General features: G+C 45.8%; 1 protein-coding gene across 7 annotated transcripts in view; it reads right to left on the reverse strand.

The window, feature by feature from the left end:
* daam2 (dishevelled associated activator of morphogenesis 2) overlaps window positions 1-18,906 on the reverse strand; it is a 99,750-nt gene that overhangs the window by 16,059 nt on the left and 64,785 nt on the right. The window contains exons 6-19 of one of the 7 annotated variants that reach the window (XM_030117732.1): window positions 17,693-17,787; window positions 10,235-10,568; window positions 9,506-9,616; window positions 8,986-9,089; window positions 8,774-8,840; window positions 8,561-8,678; window positions 8,301-8,439; window positions 5,803-5,826; window positions 5,225-5,283; window positions 4,950-5,134; window positions 4,528-4,833; window positions 3,288-3,395; window positions 2,106-2,135; window positions 1,002-1,108 (exon numbers count right to left, since the gene is read on the reverse strand). In XM_030117732.1, coding sequence (XP_029973592.1) covers window positions 1,002-1,108; window positions 2,106-2,135; window positions 3,288-3,395; window positions 4,528-4,833; window positions 4,950-5,134; window positions 5,225-5,283; window positions 5,803-5,826; window positions 8,301-8,439; window positions 8,561-8,678; window positions 8,774-8,840; window positions 8,986-9,089; window positions 9,506-9,616; window positions 10,235-10,568; window positions 17,693-17,787 — 1,787 coding nt within the window. The remainder of the gene's footprint in view (window positions 1-1,001; window positions 1,109-2,105; window positions 2,136-3,287; window positions 3,396-4,527; window positions 4,834-4,949; window positions 5,135-5,224; window positions 5,284-5,802; window positions 5,827-8,300; window positions 8,440-8,560; window positions 8,679-8,773; window positions 8,841-8,985; window positions 9,090-9,505; window positions 9,617-10,234; window positions 10,569-17,692; window positions 17,788-18,906) is intronic. The other 6 variants (XM_030117733.1, XM_030117735.1, XM_030117734.1 and 3 more) reach the window with 6 other exon arrangements.

Genomic DNA, 18,906 nt, shown 5'->3' on the forward strand with positions numbered 1-18,906 from the left:
TAATCGAGACCCCCGCTGTCATGACACACACCAGTGGAAGCCGCATTGTTGAGCGCACTTTGAAGCATTATGGTGGGGATGCAGTGAGAGTGGAGGCAGAGGAACAATTCCTGATGAACTCTGGCATCTTTTCCAGCATTAGCAGTATTGTCTGCGGTTCTCAACTGGTGGGTCGAAGCCTGAAAGGGGGTCATTTTCAGGGGGTCTTGAATATCGTGTCATCTATTCACTCTTAAGGCCTTGTAATGTGACCTGACAGCCACCTTGTAACGCTGTAAAGCAGCGGTGTCAAACATAAGGCCCTTGGGCCAAAACCAGCCCGCAAGAGGCTCCAACTTGGCCCCCCAACCTATCAAGCAAAGGGCAAAAATTCTATTTGTCCAGACATTTCTGTGGTTATTTTAGGAGTACATAAAGTTACATAGACAAAAAAAAAATGCAAAAGTATGAAAACATAAGTGAAAATAAGAAATATAAACAAAAAGCACGTAGTGAAAGAAAACGCAAACCGCAGTGATGTGCAACGAAACACAATGAAGAGAAACAGAAAGAATGAGATGAACTGAAGTGAAACGAAACATGACAAACTTGAAGTGGAACAAAAACTAACAAAACACGTTCCACACATTGACGTACTTTCTTTGAAAACTGAATCAAACTGAACACTTTAAGCATCTTGCCGATTTCAGAAATTAATAAAATAATTGCATTTATGATTCTACCATTTTTAAAGCCAATATTATCTATAACGCAGCCGACTGAAGCTTGTCAGCCAGACAGAAACACATGTTGTGTCCCTCACTGCAGTGGAAACACAGATGGCCTTTACACTGGCAGATGTCGCCGTGTGTCCATTAAGAAGTCATCTGCGGTGTGTGAGACGTCGGAGGCGCTCGCCTGCCCTGAGTAAAAGCTCTGACCTCTGACCCCTGGCCACACGGCAGGATAATAACGTGCCGCCATGGAGCTGTGCGCCAGCTCCGTTCGGACGGACGTCTTACTTGGAGAGCAGGATGACGCAGTTCTGAGCACGTCTGCCGTCGATGACCGACAGCTCCTTGACTTTCCGCGTGCTGACGTAGATGTCGTCCATGGAGCCCGTCTCTTTCTGCACACAGAGGAATAAAGGATTAGGAGGGGGCGGAGCTTAGAGGAGAGGGTTTAGGGTGGGACACTGTCCCCAAAGCTTGAGTGGCTGGAGAGTCAAATGCATTCTGGGTAAGACATTTGCTGATTTTCTGAGCATATATGGTAATTAAATAATACAAGTCTTTGCTTAAGCCAAACAGAATCTGTCCTCAGATCAAACTTCCTCACTAATATTGAGAGAAATGCATCGATTGGTAGCAGTCGCAGTCAGAACGTGAGTAAAAACATATGACAGGAAAGCTGTGGAAAAAATGTCACAGGAGCTAATCCACAGCAGGCCGCGGGGGGAGACGGGAGAGGGGTTTCTCTCTTTATGAGCCACCGCTGCAAATACAATGCAGACAGACCATAAACCTCGAGGAACAGGAAACACGGCTGAAGAACTCCATTCAAGACGGTCTGATATTTTTCCACGCCTCACACCCGCCGTAGTATTAAAATCCACAAGGGGGAAAGAGTAAACGTTTGAGACAAGCGGTCGAGGCCGCGTGTTAAACCTGCTCTATTTACGGTGCGAGGCGGCTTCCTCTGTGGCTGACGTGAGCGAAAAGGAGGCCGCTTGTAAAGAAAGCGCCGTTTTTCCATTGCGGGTCTAACGGGACAACTCCCACTGGCGGGAAGCTGCCAGACGCAGCCGGCGAGGGCACGTTCAGGAAAATCAGGAAAAGCCCCTTCACCCCTTCCAACAGCCATCAAGTCACAACCATTCAACACGCTGCTGGCTGACTGATTACTATCTGATGGTAAACTCCATCACTGATGCTGGAAAATAAGGCTTTGATGTTGAAGAACAATGTGGTGTAAAGATATCTTGATCAATTTACTCCTGAGCGGTTTAGGCCTAGTTACTGGGTGGAAACTTCAGATCTAACCTGATCTACGGTTTTGTACACGGAACAGTGGCGTCTGGCTGCTGCAGTGCAGAGGAGGAGACGACAGAGCTTTCTTCAACTCACCTGTTTGAAGGATTGGTTAGTGAGCAGGTCCTGCGCAGGCAGTCGGAGAGTGCAGAGAGACACCAAAAAAATTGAAAACACATGCAAAGATTAGCATTTCAAGCAGAAGTGCTGGCTAGAGCAAAGAACTACAACCATGAGCACTACAAGCTGAAGCTGAGAAAAACCATCATCAACTGCCTCATGAAATCGACACAAAAGGTGGGGGGAAAAAAAAGCATTTAAAATCTCTTCTGTCTTGCTTTGTGCTTCTTTCAGAAAGGTTGTAGTTGCTCTAATGTGTTCTTTTGATTGCATCTACATGTGTCTTGACATGGAAAAACAAAACCATGAAAAATGACTGTGGTAACTAATCCTACGGAGGGCGAATGTAAGCAAAAAGGCCGTTTTGAAAGAAAGACCAGGCTTATACAAAGAAAAAAAAAAAAAAAAAAAAGCAATTATGCCATGTGTAAACACTGCCGAGTTGACCGGTTGAATTTAATCTTGCCAAATGAGACGGGGCTGTCAGGGCCGGGACGGGCTCACGTCGTTTGCGCGGCCGTGTCCGCAGAGATCTGCATTCGACCGCTGCCCGGCGCCAATAAAAACCTGCTCTGTATAAATAAACACTCACAGTAGATCACTGTCAGCAACAACCTAAAGTGACCCATTGCTCTTTAATAAAAGTTTGCGAGGAGAAGCCGAGCTCGAAGCCGTCAGAAAGCTTTTAAACGGGGCTGTAAAACACATTATAAAGAAACCCAACAGGAGCAATGCATTAAAATGGATTATATATTGCTTTTCGGTTGAGACCGGCTGAACACTAATAAAGGCATTCCACTTAAATCCATTAAAAACTGTGAATTGAATTTAATCTCATCCCATGACAACTGAAGTTTGTGGGACAGAGTGAAGTAATTGCTACGTGCTGCACGGTAATACCACAAACACACACGAGCGTCCATTATCCTATTAAGCTTGTCCTTTGGTTCAATGCTAGCTTCTGTGAAATCCTGCATCGTGACTTTAATAAGATCGAGTTGCTGCTCCAGATCTTTAGCGATCGTCGAGTCGCTGCTCTCGTTAGCCTCGGCCACGTCACACACACGCGTCCGCCGATACGCAAAAGCCAAAACAAACACTCGTGCACTCAGTGGTGGGCGCTGAAGTGTGTTTCCAGTCGGTAACAAAAATCCAAACCTGCTGTCTCTGGTAGGCTGAGAACATCTTCTCGATGTCCTTGAGGTCCAGGATCTTGAAGGCTCTCAGGTCGTCGATCTCGTTCCAGATGGTGCCATTGATCATGTGCTGAAAGCGAGCAGAGGGACGTGAAGAATTAACATCGACACACTGATTATCGTGGAAGGTGCCGGCCTCCTGAGATCCCCCCCGTTTCCAAACTTAAACTCGAAGCAGGCAGGAACAGATGTTTCGAGTTTGTCCTGCGATGAAGCTCAACCAAAAGACCCCCGGGGTCTATTTTAACCACCCAAGCGGCGGGTCTTGGATGCGCTCGCCGTGTGGAAGACCTCGAGCGCACTTGCTATTTCAGTTCATGGGAGTTCAGCAAGTGCAAGAGCACACTGAACCTGAATGTACAGCGACTATAAAAAGTCTTCAGCTCCTTGGATCTTTTTTCTCTTTTATTGCACTTATAAATCATTAATGAGACAGTTTGGCTTCTGGTGGTTCTTTACTAGAGGAGTCGATTGATCAGGGGCTCGAGCAGTGTTTTTCAAGTGAAGCCACATATTTTTCTTTGAACCAAAGTCTGGGCTCGTGCTTAAACTACACAGTGTAGCCCAAACTGAAGGGTTCAGTTATTGTCTTGCTGACCATAAAAGCTCCACGCCAGTCACACTTCTTATATCGGGAAGGAAAAAAGCTGCAAAAAGAAAAAGGAAAAACGATTGTGGAAAAACTGATAAAACCCCAAGAGATGGGAAAAAAAGAAAACACTGCTTTAAAGGGTGGAACAGAGACAAAAACATGAAAAGAAGCAAAATTCTTCAAAATGATGAAAAAAGGTTAGAAGGGAAAAAAAAAAACAGATAAAAATTCGAATGGCTGAAAAAGGTGACATGGTGAGAACACAGAACATTACATACATAAAATCTTAAGTTTCTCTTTGCTGTGGCACACATTTTTAAGAAATCTAAGAATGTGAACAATCAGAACCAAAAATTACCTTAATCTCAAAATAAATCCAATTTTAATGACAAAAATATAGGAAAATATCCTCCAAAAGAAAAAAAAAAAAGAATTTTAACAAAATTTCAAAAGGATTCCAGAATCTGGAGCGAGGTGTTTGAAAGTGCAAAGTCTAAAAAGGCCAAAAAGCATCACTTCATCACACTGAAGAACCCAATTCTACTCATGAATCTATTGTCGCTTCAGATAATGGTTGGAATATTCTTGATTGACTGAAACACCGACTCACCTCGCCCAGTTTGGCCCAGTTGAAGGACTTCAGCGGGTGAGACGGCTGAGGGATGGACTTGGAGCGCATGGTGCCCATGGAGTTGAACGAGGACGGGATGGGAGGGGGCGGGGCTCCGAAGATGGGAGGGGCTCCCGGTGGAGGAGGCGGCGCCCCGGGCGGCGGAGGCGGCGGCGGAGGGGGCGGGCAGCTGAAAGGCAGAGGGGGCGGGGGCGGGGGGAAGCCGCCCGTCATCGGCGGCGGAGGCGGAGCCGCTGGGCCGCCGGGCGGGGGAGGGGGAGGCGGGAACGACACGGTTCCACCCTGCTGGAGGACGAGGAGATCAAAGGTCAGCACGTTTACATTCTCAATGAAAAAAACTTTCTTCTTCTTCTTTTTGTTTATCAAAATGCACATTATATTTAAAAAACAGCTGAGCTCACAGCGATGTCGTTGATGCGCGTCGACAGGTCCAGCACTTGCTCCCTGGCCGAGCGCAGCTCCACGCCCTCGCGCTGCAGCTTGTCCTTCATCTTGTTCAGAGTCTTCATCATCTCCTCCTTCTCCTGGGTCTTGGTGTCACACTCCCGCTCTTTCCTCTCCAGCTTGGCGAGGAGCTCTCCGTGATCTGAGCGTTTGTGCAGACGAGAGGTAGAAACGGTTCACCGTCCCACAGAGAGTTGGTCGGCGCATTCATGCGAGGCTGAACCAGCCTTACCTTTTCTAAACTTCTCGGCCTGTTCGCGCCACTGCTTCACCTCGTTTTCATTGACCAACCTGTGAAGGGCAATCCACACATTAACGAGCAAAGCCTGGAAGGGAATCGCCTGCGGGGGTTAAATGCAATGTAACCCAGAGATCTGTCTGATCAAACTCTCCAGACTCAGCATTACTGGGTTGTTGCACTGGTTTTTAGCTGTCATTGTACAACATTAGTATAATAAATGCTTCAAGCTGAATTCAGTTCCGTGTTAGGGGTTATTCAGGGTGTTCAAATATAAGTAGGTTTGTCATGTATTTGGGGAAGGTGGTGTAACACATCTCAAGTGATCTGTGGTAACACTTAGCGGTAAATCTCCTTAAATGTCAACGCAGAGATGCATTCGAACCAGGACTCGTCACAGTAAAGTCGAAAATTACATCGCCCAAGAAAGATGCTTGTGATCTGTTACACCACAAAATGAGAGATGTGAGTGTTCCTGAGTAAAAACATAAGTAAAAGGCACAAAAATTATTAATATTGGGATTTGTTTTACTTAATAATTATTGAGGTGAAGAAATCTTTGAAAATGAAACCTTGAGCTTCGGTGGTAGCTTTGACTAGGGGTGAGAGGACAGGAGAAAATTCAGTGTTGCAGGAAATACAGGAATACATCAAATTACAACCGTGTTTAAGTAGTAATCTGCTTTTTTATGAACAGAACCATTGAGTTTCATCAGGAACTGACTGACTACAGCGCCACAGATCGCTAAAACTGCAGCAACTGTCAGACAATCAAGAGTTTTTTGCTGCGGAAAAAACGTAATTTGCATGAAAGTGTTAATTTTGGGGCCCGGCACACGTGTGAGCAGTCAGAGCCGCCGTCACGGTGACCGCGGATGATGAACGACTTTGTCTGCCAGTTGTTTTAACAGTTGTTTTAACGTGCCCTTCCCCTATTACCACCACAGCCCGGCCGAGACGTGCGCTTTCGCTGTTTTAGGCGTCAGGCGCGCAGCCAAGACGGTGAGGCGAGCGCAGTTTCTGCAACTCTTTTTCCAGGTGTAATTTACTTTAAAGAGAGTTTATGGAAACACGACGAGGCTCCGGTGGAGCTGCGTGGCTCTGACGGCTGTGATGGATCGTCGACAGATCGTAATGAACGTCCCTGCTCAGATGTGCGGCGTTCGGGTTCGGTGATGGAAAGAATTACATTCCAGGGCACGCTGCTGATTGCAGAAACAATGGCGGATAAATTAAGGAACAAAGCGGGAGTGAGCACGGGCCAAGGTTTACCACGCTACGTGCTTTACGGTGCTTTCATCTCTCCAGCTAAACACATTCATCACCAATGCTTGGCTCTGTTTGAAAGATGAGGAGAAGACATGTCAGACACAAAACCTCAAGTCAAACGGTGGAAGAAGCGGGAACCGAATGTATTTAAAAGACACAAAACCTGAAAAGCACCTTTTAACACTCCCAACACACAAACACAGTCTGCAGACTTTGGCTTCCGAGCCCAGATTAGTTTGAAAATCCCGACCATGAAAACCAGCAAATGTCAGCGATCGCTTAAGAAACGAGACTCTCTGAGTGACGGTTTAGACTGCGGCCGTGACAACATATACAAGAAGCCCTTCCTCCGAGCCCCAGTGCTCGGTTTTCACTCGGAAACTGATTACTTCTCCCCACTGTCTGCCCCGCCAAGCCGAGCGCCCGCTTCGCCGCACCTAAACATGGCTGACTGGGCCGCCCGGCCCCCTTAACGCGATTAGAGCAATTTCCTTTTGATCTCTGGCTTCCGCTTTCACGCTGACTGGCGCTCACAGCGAGGCTTCCTCCGAGCGGGCCGGCGGCCCCCCGCCGCCACCGTCACATCACCTCGCCTTCCTGTGCAATCGCATTCCCCCGCTCCGGTCCGGAGGGAAAACAAAGGCAGCTCCTCCAGGGCTGCAGCTGAACTCGACACACCTGTGCACAACAGTTCCATCTCTTTCCCCCATTAAAGGAATCGAAACAAACACCTGATAAAACTCTAGTGCTTTTCTCATCTTCCAGCAAAGCTCCTGTCATTAAAACATTAATTCACATGAATTTCATTCCGCCTTTGATCTCCGCTGGAATTCATGCTGATTGGATTCATTCACAACAAAATTCTTCTCAAATAAACTGACAAGTTGGGTAAGTTATAAAGGTTTGCTTCTGGACTTTAAAATATGTAATATTTGAGGAAATTTGTCTTTTCAAGTCGCAATAACGACATCTGTAAAGGCCTCAGTGAACGTGGTGTAAAATCCGTGTGCACACAATATATAAGATGATCATACTTGCAAGCATGTCAAACAAAGGCAATCCAATGTGGATTGAGGTGCGCCAATGGGAAATGTGTTCACAAGTCATAAACTGCATGCACAAATCTCAGCGTGTGTGCAAAGTAAGTAAATTAGACCTTGATTGTAAAGACACATGCATAAGTGTATAAACAAGTTTATGTGTATTTTGGGCTTCATGCACACTTGCAGAAGTTGAAACTGATATAAAAATGCCTTCACACTTCTAGGAATGTGCACACAGGCTTTCAAATTTGTATGTACAGTTGTTTATGTGGATAGATCTAAACACACGTACACAGACCTGTATACAAAATATGAACAAAAATCAGCTAGTGTACAAAAAAAAACCCCACAGATATACACATCTGTGTGCAGCATCCATAAAAGCATGAAAACATTTCTGTATTCTTCATATTGTTTGAATGAATGGGCACAGGGGTTTATAAATACGTGCTGATCTGGCATCAAATGTTTATGTGTATGATCAGAAAAAATCCGAACATATCTATAGATACGTAAAGGTTTACAAAATGTGTAAGAAGATCTGCAAATGCGTATAAAGACCCGCAAATCTGTGCACTCATGTGTGAATCTGTGTATACATGTGTAACCCTGTACGCACATCTGTGAATGTGTACGCACATCTGTAAATCCGGAGGCACATCTGTAAACACTTCTGAATGTAAACCGTAAACGGTGCGCATGAAGCCGATCCCGCGCGCTCTTTGCTTCGGCCGAGGGGCCCCAGAGACTCCACTTACATGCGGATGATGTTCTTCACGCTGAAGTTGTCCAGAGGGGCGACGTCGGGGTCCTCGCCTTTGTCGTCCTGGAGGACGATCTGCTGGAGGATCCTGTCCAGGAGCTGCCAGTGCTGCAGGCTGCCGCCTCCACGTTTATCTGGTTACAGGGTCACAGGTACGTTCAGATGTTAGTTAACGAATTCAATCCTCTCCAGCTCCACTGACATGCACTTGGTGCTCATTTCAAGCAGTAACGTGGCGTCGTCTTGCTTGCTCACAGGGCATTTGCAGGCAGTGTTGGAGGATGGAGATGAGGTGTGGGTAAGAATCTGTGTGGCTCAGTTTCTTCTTGAGAAGCTCGAACATAGCACCGGCGCTCTTTGTGTCTATATGGACCTGTTTGAGGGGAAAAATAAAAGCAGGAAATCACCACCAAAGATTACCATAATAACACTGTCATCTAAGAGTAATGCTTGTAGTAAAGCACTCACCAGATCAAATCTCTTGGCCAGCTCAGAGTCGTCCTCATTCCGCACCATTTCAAAGAAATCCAAATGTCTGAACAGAGAGAAATAACGCTCAAATTTCACTATTTTTAACTCTGATTACAAGTCAGAATCATTCCCAGTTCTCAGACTCAAAAGGTGGTATGATATGATAATATGATATGTAGTGTCTGCACAGCAGTGTATTGATCTCTCACCTGTCCAGAGTGGCGTTTTCATGTTCCCGGAGCTTGTCGATGACGGGCTGAATGCCCAGCATCAGGAACTCGTACCTTAAGTGGAGGCGAAACTCCAAGTTGTCCTGGAAGACATGAAAAGAGGTTGTAACAGTGTGGGATAAGATATCACAAAACCTGAACAACAAGCATAAGGCAGTAGAAAACAGCGAAATGTCCAAAAAACATGGCATGTTTTTTGGACATTTCAGTGTTTTCTACCAGAAAGGATCATTAAAGTGGCATTTTGTTGAAGTTATTGTAATCTTTTGTGTTGTGCCACAAAACAGAAAAACTCAAGTTTAACTTTAAGGTTTTCATGGCACTATTTTGAGATGAAAATGTGCTGCATGTGGCATCTAAATTGAAATGTATTTGATACCCTCGATTTAGCATCTCCACTGGAAGTCATTTAAGAAGAATTGTGTGGTTGCATGCTGGGTTATCACTCCAGCAGTGAAACTTTGTTTTTGTTTACAGTGTATAAGACTGATGTTCCAACCTCTCCGGCTCCGGCGTTGAGCACGGCGTTGATGAAAGACATGATGGCGGTCTTCAGGTTGACTTCATCTCTGTAGCGGCCCGTACTCCTGTCCAGCTCGTTCAGCAGCGTCTGGAGAGTGGGGACAAACCAGAGGGCTGGTCAGACCTCGGCTACACCACAGCGCTCCATTCATCAGGCGGAGATCATTTGTCATCACTGGGTTTGTTTTAACACAATGTTGCTCTCACTTCTCGCACCGCCCCCCCCCCCCATCGTCGCCTCCAAAACTGACCTCTGACACACTCCAGCAACTTAATCATAACTCAAAGCAACATTAAAAAGCCCTGTAAGTTCTGAATCACTCAGCTCCTGCCGCGTTAGCCGAGCCCGAGGCGGCGTGATTTACCACAAACCCCCAGGAGGACGTGTGAGCTGTGGCTCGTTGACTCAGTCCTGCTAGTCGCTAAAACACCACAAATAGCGTGACCGCCATAACTCTCCATGTCCCCACCTGCCTTTAATACCATCGGCGTGTTGACCTAACCCGAGGCCAACCGTCTGAGCTCCCACAGCGCGGGTCTCCAACTTATCAAAATGACCACAGCTTGATTTATCCAAGTATTACTCTGAAATATTACGTCTGCGCCGTCCCCTAATCTCTGTCTGCCCCCCTCGTCTCGGGCAAAAAGCTCTTTCAATATGTGCCTGTATGTTCCACTGTGCATGCTTTGTTTATGCGCTCTCTACCTGGAAGCGGGTCCTCTCGGCGGCGTACTTCTGGTAGTGCGCCATGGCCTGCAGCACCTTCTTGTGTCCGTCGGGCACCAGGCACACGGCGCCGAGGATCTCCAGCACGGCCACCTTGGTCTTGATGTTCTCCGTCCGCAGGCTCTGCGAGATGGTGTTGATGCTCTGCGGGTGGGCGAGGACGTGCGCCCGGCCCTGCGAGTTGTTCATCAGGGCCTTGATGCAGCCGATGACGGAGGTGTGGACGCGGCTCTCCGACGTCTCGTAGTCCATGCTGCGCAGGAAGTTGAGGAGGCAGGTGAGGCCGTCCAGCTCGATGAAGCGCGTGACGAACCTGGAGGACGAGGTCGAGAAGCATGATTTGGTTTGGTCGTAACTTAATGCAGTTCATCATTATGCCAACACTGTGTTTCTTGTTTTTATCATGGCCGTTATGCAAGGTCATGACCCCTGGGCACATCAACAAGCCTCCATTGTTCAAATTGGACTTGCATGGATTACGATGCACTAGACTCCATTAAAAAAAAAAAAATAAAATCAATATATCATGAAACAAAAATGGCCTTCCTCATCATTAAACATTTCAATTTCACACCCGTGTTTCAGCCAGCGTCCTGCTGTCAGCCCTCATTAGATAAATGCCTCGGCGTGCAGGAAGCCATTACGGCAGGCCTGACTGACAGCCGGACACGTAAACACGGAGACGTGTCACATCCAGCCAGCACAGCGTGGGCTGAGTTGTAAATGACCTTCCCACTCGCCGAGATTCCTGATAGGCCTCATGAATTATTTCAAACAATCAAGGGCCTGTGAGAAGGGGAGAGAGGACGCGAGGACAGGAGAAGAGGGGGATAGAGACGGAGAAAGACGAGAAAGCGACAGCCTTGGACGGACTGGGTCAGGGAGCCGGGATTTATCGCTGCTTGTTGTAACAGATACATTGTTATGACACTCAGAAGCATGCAGTCCAAGTTCCATCCACCGCCTACTGCCGCCCTGCCTCCAAAAACATGGGAAAAGCACAATGCAGAGAAATGTAAATCATCTAATGAGTCGTTCCCCCATACAGGGAAGGCAGGGATCCCCACACGCCATCAATCCAAGCTTTCCACTGTACACCTCTACACTCACATACCTGCACGTCTAAACTTGACTGGTGGATCTCTGATGGTCAGACAACACACTCATCTGATGCGCGGTAGCGGCTGGGAGCATGCACGCATGCACGATGTGTAAATTACTGACACAAAGTCCATCACCGAAAACAATGCGCTCATTGTCTGAGCCGCAGTTAAACCCAACATATTAGACGCGACTTGATTCAGATATAACACAGACTCCGGGGTTTGAGCGAGGCAGAACCGGTCCAACTGTTAGAGTTACACACTTTACATCACTGACAAGCCTTTGGCCGACAGAGAAGACAAGCGAGCGCTGCGAGCCGGTCTGTGAATTAAAGTGGGCCACCTCAGAGAGAGCGCTTCACCGTGGAGGAGAAATTAAGCCCAACATCCTCGTGATTAATGTATGGAAAGCAGAGGGCGACAGATGTTGTTCTTGGAGTCTGGGTTCAAACGGGTGGATGGGATTCAAGGCTTCGCTCAGCGCTCGCTTCGCTTCACTATTCCGTCTCTTCGACGGGTTTTCCAGAAACACCGAGGCACTCTGTGCACCATGAACCAATAAAAACTAGACAATAACTTCAGAGTAAAACATTTAAAAATGTGCTACGGGCGTCTTGTTATCAGTATACTCAGATATCTGGTGAATTAAAAATGTGAGGAAAAGAAGCTTTTCACACAGGAAGTCACATTCAACACGACGTCGTCTCTGCTTCCATGTGAGAAACTGTACTCAGCAAGGTATTCAGGACTAAATCAGCCTCAGAATAAATCAGACACAACTCAGAATTTTACAATATATTAGGAAAGATTATTTTTTCCTATAATTAGACGAGAGTGGAAATATTTAAAGGCTTTGTTGATTCATTTCCACTTATGTCAGAAAAACCCACGATGCAGTTTTTAAAAATATTTCATTTCATAAGATCATACATAATTTTTTTCACCAGAGACTATAATCACCATAATTAAGGTTTTCAGAGCTGCACCTTTGTCGGTTTACAGTAAATGTGTTCTACATGGGGTTTTTTCCAGCTTTCTGAGTTCCCAGTTGTAAGAAGACTCTCCATTGTCGCCCAACACACATATAAATGGTTTAACCATCAGCTTACATACTGCTTCTTTAAAGGTCACCCAACAGTCACTAATCTCCTGCGCCACTGACAAAACGCCCACACGAGGGTTTTGGGTTTTGAATCCATTGATCCCGTCTCATCTGACTTCAGAGTCTGCTCTCGTCTTCTGCCGTCCGCTGACATTCACGCTCAGATGACTGGCGTTCAGGTCGTTTTCCTTTTCCCCCCCCCCCCCCGTCTTGGAGCAACCTCTGCATAGTTGAAAACCCTCTGGGGTTGGAGGCAGCAAGGGCGCAACAACTGCTGCATATGATATGAGCGCCGGCACAGACACACACACAGATCTCCAGACAGACAAAAGAAAGGAGCGAGGAATAGAAACGGGAATGGGATGAATCTGAGCAGAAGTGACAGCAGAGCAAAACATTTTTTTTTTTTAGGCCAAGTATAGACTCTGAGACCTTTATCAACATTTCTGATGAAGATGTTGTAGATTCTTCATGCAATATTTACACTTACAGTTACACAAGCTGTTAAATTAAAAAAAACTCAATGGCAGCCATGCCGAAATATCTCAGCTGTGCATCTTGATTCGAAGTCGATCAGAAATTCTGAAAGCCAGAGTGACAGCAGAATGGACATGACAAATGTAAAAAAAAAAAAATTTGTATGATTTGCTTCTCAATTAAACCCCATTCAACATCATATACAGTAATTGCCACTGATTTAGAAAGCTAAAAAGATCTGAACTCAAGTCAGGCAGTGTTCTAAATGAGGAGGCGAGTGTGCAAAACTAATCCAGATGCTCGAATTGAAACCCAGATCCAACCAACCAAAATGGATTTTTCAAGGTTTTTCAGCTGCGCAGGCAAAACAATTGTGCCTTTCTGAACTGTGGATGACCCCCGTGTGGTGGCAGACAGTCGGCCGAGAGTTCGCTCTGGCCTCACAGCTCAACCACACACACTTCAACAACAGCCAAACGTTTTCACACACACACATACACACACACACACACACGAATTCAAGTGATCATGTGCTTCGCTGCCTCTCCTCAGCCCTTCATTGGATCACCACGCTGGCGCGCACACTTATCTCCCTCATAACACCTACATCCAGGCTCCAGGACACACACACACACACACACACACACACACACACACACAGATCTATAAAAGGAGTCGAATGTGAAGGAGAACAGGAGGTTCTTCAGAGGCGCCGATTAAAGCAAGTTGACGGAGGTGTCTGCAGGACTTGGATGAGAAGTCATGCGATCTGGACACGGCGTTCACTCATATAAATCTGACTTGATGTGAGGCCCGCAGCGGTAAAATGAGAGCCGGACATAAAACCGACGCATACACACTCAACAGTATATATAGATCGCAGTAAAACCTCTGGCCAAGGTGCACATCTGTGTAGGGTCAACCGTGGTGTGGACGAAGTTTAAATGCGAATCTTCAGGGAGCGATCCGAGTGGATCTACGGATGTCACCTGAGCCCAGGTGGGTCATGTGGGCATGACAGCCTTTCTATCACTTTCAGTTCTCAGCAAGGAGAAAATAAAGATTGATGCTTCTTTAGCTATATAGATGCCAGGTTTATAAGGAGAAAATGTGCAACAAAACCGTTTAGGATTGACCTGATTCAAGTAAATACTATTAATGTATTCTAAAGAACAAGAGGTGAATTTAATCTGTTGTTGCGGGCTTCACTCTGAGATATAGAAATTAGGAAAAATGGATCTCCTATAAAGTTCTGATTTCCACCTGTTTCCATGGAGTCGGAGCATTTTCAAAAAGTTGTGTTCGTCGTCGTGTAAACGGACGCTCAAAGTGGGGTTTTCGACATTCTTCAGCAGCACATCCTCTTCATAACGGCAATGAGCCAAGTCAACAACTTCAAGTCTCAGTTTCCACAAGGATCAGTCTCAAAAACACAAACTGAAACATTAATTCAGTGAACAGATGACTCAAACAGTCAGCAATCTTTATGTGACTGCTCTGACTGCATGGTTCGAATACCGCTAAAGCCAGAGTAAATACTGAACGGTTCCTGTTTGCCCGTCGGCCTCTCGCATGCCCACTCGAGCTGAGGTTCGGTTTTACGTGAGTAAACAGCGCCTGATGGTTCAGGCTCCATTTGACAGCTGGTAAACAAAGCAATAACTGCCGGCAGAGCCACATGAGATAAGCCTAAACAAACACTCTGCCAGTTTTTAAAAAATGTCTCCTTTTATCTGGTGTTTTAGAATTAAATGTGTTTGTACTGGAAATGTAACATCTGGGCCGGGAAATTAGCTTAATGATTAGAACTATTAAAAACACTTTCTGGAAAAGCGCGGATTAGATACAGCGTCTCTCACAGTGAGACGATGCCTGCCAGCTGTCTCCTCTCACTTGATTTTCCTTCTTTTCTCAAATACCAGTTTTGTCATTATTCCACCGACTTCATCTCACATTTTACAAAAAGAGTACTGAAGCATTTCAAACCTTTTCCAAGAAGCAAAAGCAATGATTTTCTCTTGAAAAAGCAGAAACGAAGCAGAACAAGCACACTCCAAACATTGTCTAATTTCTCATCTTCCCCTACAGCGATATCAAATGCTCAACTGATCACTTTATTGATCATTGAGCATCTGAGGACAATTCCACTCGCTATATCAACTCTTAAAGACAAATATTGTTTGAGAGCAACAAATCTCTTCATAAACCTCGAATTTTACTGTTATTTTCATTCTTGGGATTGAAAATATCGACCTGTCAGTCTCCAGCCGATGTTCTTGCTCCACTTCAATGATCACAATGTTCCACCGAGATGTTTTTGCTGTTGTCAGACAGCGACGAGGAAAAGTTTCACAGCTGTCATTAGGAGCACAAAAGAGTGTTTTACTACAGTCAGTTGGGTTCCGTGCTGTGTGTTTATGCCTGAGAGTGTTGATACTGCCGATACCATAGATCAGAGGTGTCAAACATTTCAATTCAGGGGCCATTCAATACACACATACCAGATAGGTTTTTTTTTTTTTTTTAAGTTTTTTTTATAGTTAAAGAAGGTCTGCCATTGAGATCAAGCCGTCATGTCCGAGACGTGTACTCAGCCTGCTCACAATACGGCCTTTTTGTGTGCCCTGCCTGGCACCGTGCATGCCCCATCATGGCCCAACAAGGGCACCTCTTCACAACCAGACAGCAGCTGCCTCTCTAAAATGCCAGAGGGGTGGAAAGAGAGAGAGAGAGAGAGAGAGGGGGAGTTCGTTTCAAACCAACATACAAAGGCCAGCTTGAATCAAAGCTGAATACTAACAGACACCCCCACGATCTGCAGCGTAAAATAATCTCTACGCAAAAACACGAAGAGACACAAAAAGACAAAGTTGTTGAGGTGTCTGGATTTCTCCCAGACATCAAACCACAAAGGTGTGGGACTGCCTTTTCCCGCCCATATTTCACAAAAGCGACAATTAGTGGAGCATTAACAACGGCGAGTGTTTCCCCAAGCAGCCATATTCTACGGGATACACCTGCTTCCCACATCACTGTAACAGTCCTGAGAAACATCTGTGTGGTAATGAACAATAACTCACTGGTTGAGCTGTGTGGGTGCAGGTGCAACCCTGAATAGAGCCTGTTGAATCATTACAGCCACCTCTGCTGCGGCACATTAAATACACAGGAGGCAAACAAAGAAGAAATGGGATTACAACTGTCGACTTGGTGAGAATGAAGCCGTACTGAATTGATGGACAGTTGTGTGTAAACATTAGACAGCTGCTGCTGACAAACCGTGCTTATTTTAGTTATCTGTGTGCGTTTCCAGTAAATAAACTATAATAGATTTAAAGGATTTGTTTTCGTAGCCGCTGTGGAAAATGAGACAAATGTGTCTGCTCATGTTCCCTGATGAGACGTCACAACTGGTAAAATAAGGAACCGGAGGAGTTTGTTCAGCAGCATCTCTCCAAGCCTGAGAAAAGCAGACGGTCGCAAGAGGAACAATGTTCTCTCGCAATCTGCTGCGGTGAAGATTAATGTAACGGAGGACGTTGAACTGCTGGCTTCACGGTCAGGTGGAGCCAGAGCTGTCAAACCTGATATTGCAAAGGTTTGGGTAACACATCTCGATACTTACAAATGTGAAATTTTTCCACTGTCAATATATAAGCAGCCATAAAGTTCAGCTTTCACCCTAAAAAACACTGTCATGTTTAGCACTTCAACAGTCGGCTGTCACTTTATATTACTGTACCGAAGTCAAAGTGCCCTTCAGGGCATTATCGTCAAAACAAATACAGGAATCATTTTGGAATTTCGGGAGTGTTGAGGGGTTTAGTGTGTGAACCAAAGTGCTGAGTTCCTCCATTTCTTTAACCAGAGCTCCCAAAATGGCTGGATGATAAATCATTATCACTCAACAGAGCATGAATTGTTCCCGGTATCTGCCAACAAACACAACATATCAGGGGGATGTCTTATCCAAGTAACACTGATATTAAACACTCTCTTATTCCCCACTACAGTCAAATTACAGGCAACAACTTACCCAGTGCACTTCAGTATCTACAGGAAACCTGCAGACTACAGTGAGAACATGCAAACTCCACCCAGAAAGTGATTAACCAGCATTATTTTTAAGGTTTGATTGAAATCTTTTCTTTAGAATCAAAATACGACTATGCTGTTTTTAACAAGCATGCTTATGTTTCTACATATAGAGAACATATATCCAGATACACACACAAACACACACACTTGGCCGACAGACGCATTCACACAACCCAGACATGACCCAGACATCAAAAAGCTGCCTGGAGTTTAGTCACCCTGCACATCAGAGCTCTCCTTGAGAAAACTCAACACCCCCAGTTTGGTCCAGACCGCTGCATCATGCAGCTGGCACGGGCTGACGGACAGCTCCAAAGGAGCTGCTGATGGGCAGCGGGAGGAGGGTAGCTTCAGCGCGCAGTTCAACATCCTTGAGTGTTTCTTTTGTGGCGACGAGTGAGGACGAACAGCTGCTGGAGGAGCAGCAAAAGCAAACATTTGGATCTAAAAATATCCTGCTGGAATTAATTCAATGCGATTTTTTTTTTTTTTTTTTTTTTTTTCAGGGACAAAAGACAGACTGAAAGTAGATTTGTTTTGCAGGTTGCATCAGCAGCCGGACTGGGTTTGGTGTTATCTCAGCACATCAAACTGACGACTGGAGCTGTTCGGTCTCAGCTGACGGCAGCAGAAAGTCAGACGGGGACATTCACTCACCTCATTGGCTGAGTCCGAAGGGCGGTCTTCAGATCCTCTACCACCTTGTTCCTCATTTCCATTTCCTCCTCATCAAAGGCAAACAATGTCTGCATCTGCAAGACACAGTGAGAAATGAGTGAAATGAGTTTACTGGAGTTTCTTGAGACAATCCTCTTCCCCAAAGGAGAAACGTTAGTGTGATATGGTGAATCTGTTTCATTTATATCACACATTTCAGCACCACAGTCACATGAACACACATACACACTTCACCGATGGCCGACAGGCATGTTGTTCAACCTCTATTGGAATCAAGTTGGGATTAATCGTCTTACAAGAAGACCTGGACACACTGGACACACTCATAACAAACCTCCACTTATCAATGTTTCTACTCAGACAACACATGAAGAATATTAATCTTAACTAGACGGCAGCACACTTCGTCCTCTGAGGGCGTTGAGGCGCGTCACCTTTTGCAGCTCCAATAACCACGGCAAACGTTTCACGAACCAAGGATCAAACAAGTTGCAACCTGACCCTCTTCCAATGTCCGTTTCTTTCAGGAGAACCGTTTGAAGTTGGAAGAAATGCCAAAATTAATCACGCAGACAATTAGCTCTAATCAAGATAACAACAAATACTGCAAAGCGACCTGTGGTGGTGTTAATACGTATCTGCTTTGGTTACAGGCCTGCGTCAGCAACATGAAAGAGCTGCAGTGTTCCCATTAGTGAAAGCCACAGGGCTTCTGTTCAGCCTTCTGAAGGCTTTTTTTTTCATGGCAGCTCAATGCCAAGTGCTAAAGTTCAGTCAGAATGTTTAGGCAGTGGAGTGAGCTCGTCATAGTGGTGCCTATTAATTCGCCTGAAAAAAAAAAAAGACATTGAGAGTCCTCCAAACGGACGACCAGGGTTAAACGCTGAAAAGCATGACTCAAGTCTGTGGACTGACAGCACTTAGCTACTGCTCCGAGCGAAGCCTGAATTCATGTTTGACTACTCAGCAACAGCTTCGGTCTGTCCGGTGTGCGAGTGTGTTTAATCGAGAAACAATACAGTCAAAACATCCATCTTGTCGACTTAGCCTCAAGTCCAGATGGTTCAGGGATCCCCGTGCCAAAAAGCAAAGGTCCTGGCTCCTGTTGCTCTCGACGAATATGCTCAACGTCAATGGGAAGTTGGACACAGCGAGTGTTGGAGAGAGTGAATGATTCGGTGGTGCTGCGAGCC

The sequence above is a fragment of the Salarias fasciatus genome, chromosome 19 (assembly GCF_902148845.1).
Source record: "Salarias fasciatus chromosome 19, fSalaFa1.1, whole genome shotgun sequence".
Classification (NCBI taxonomy): Eukaryota; Metazoa; Chordata; class Actinopteri; order Blenniiformes; family Blenniidae; genus Salarias; species Salarias fasciatus.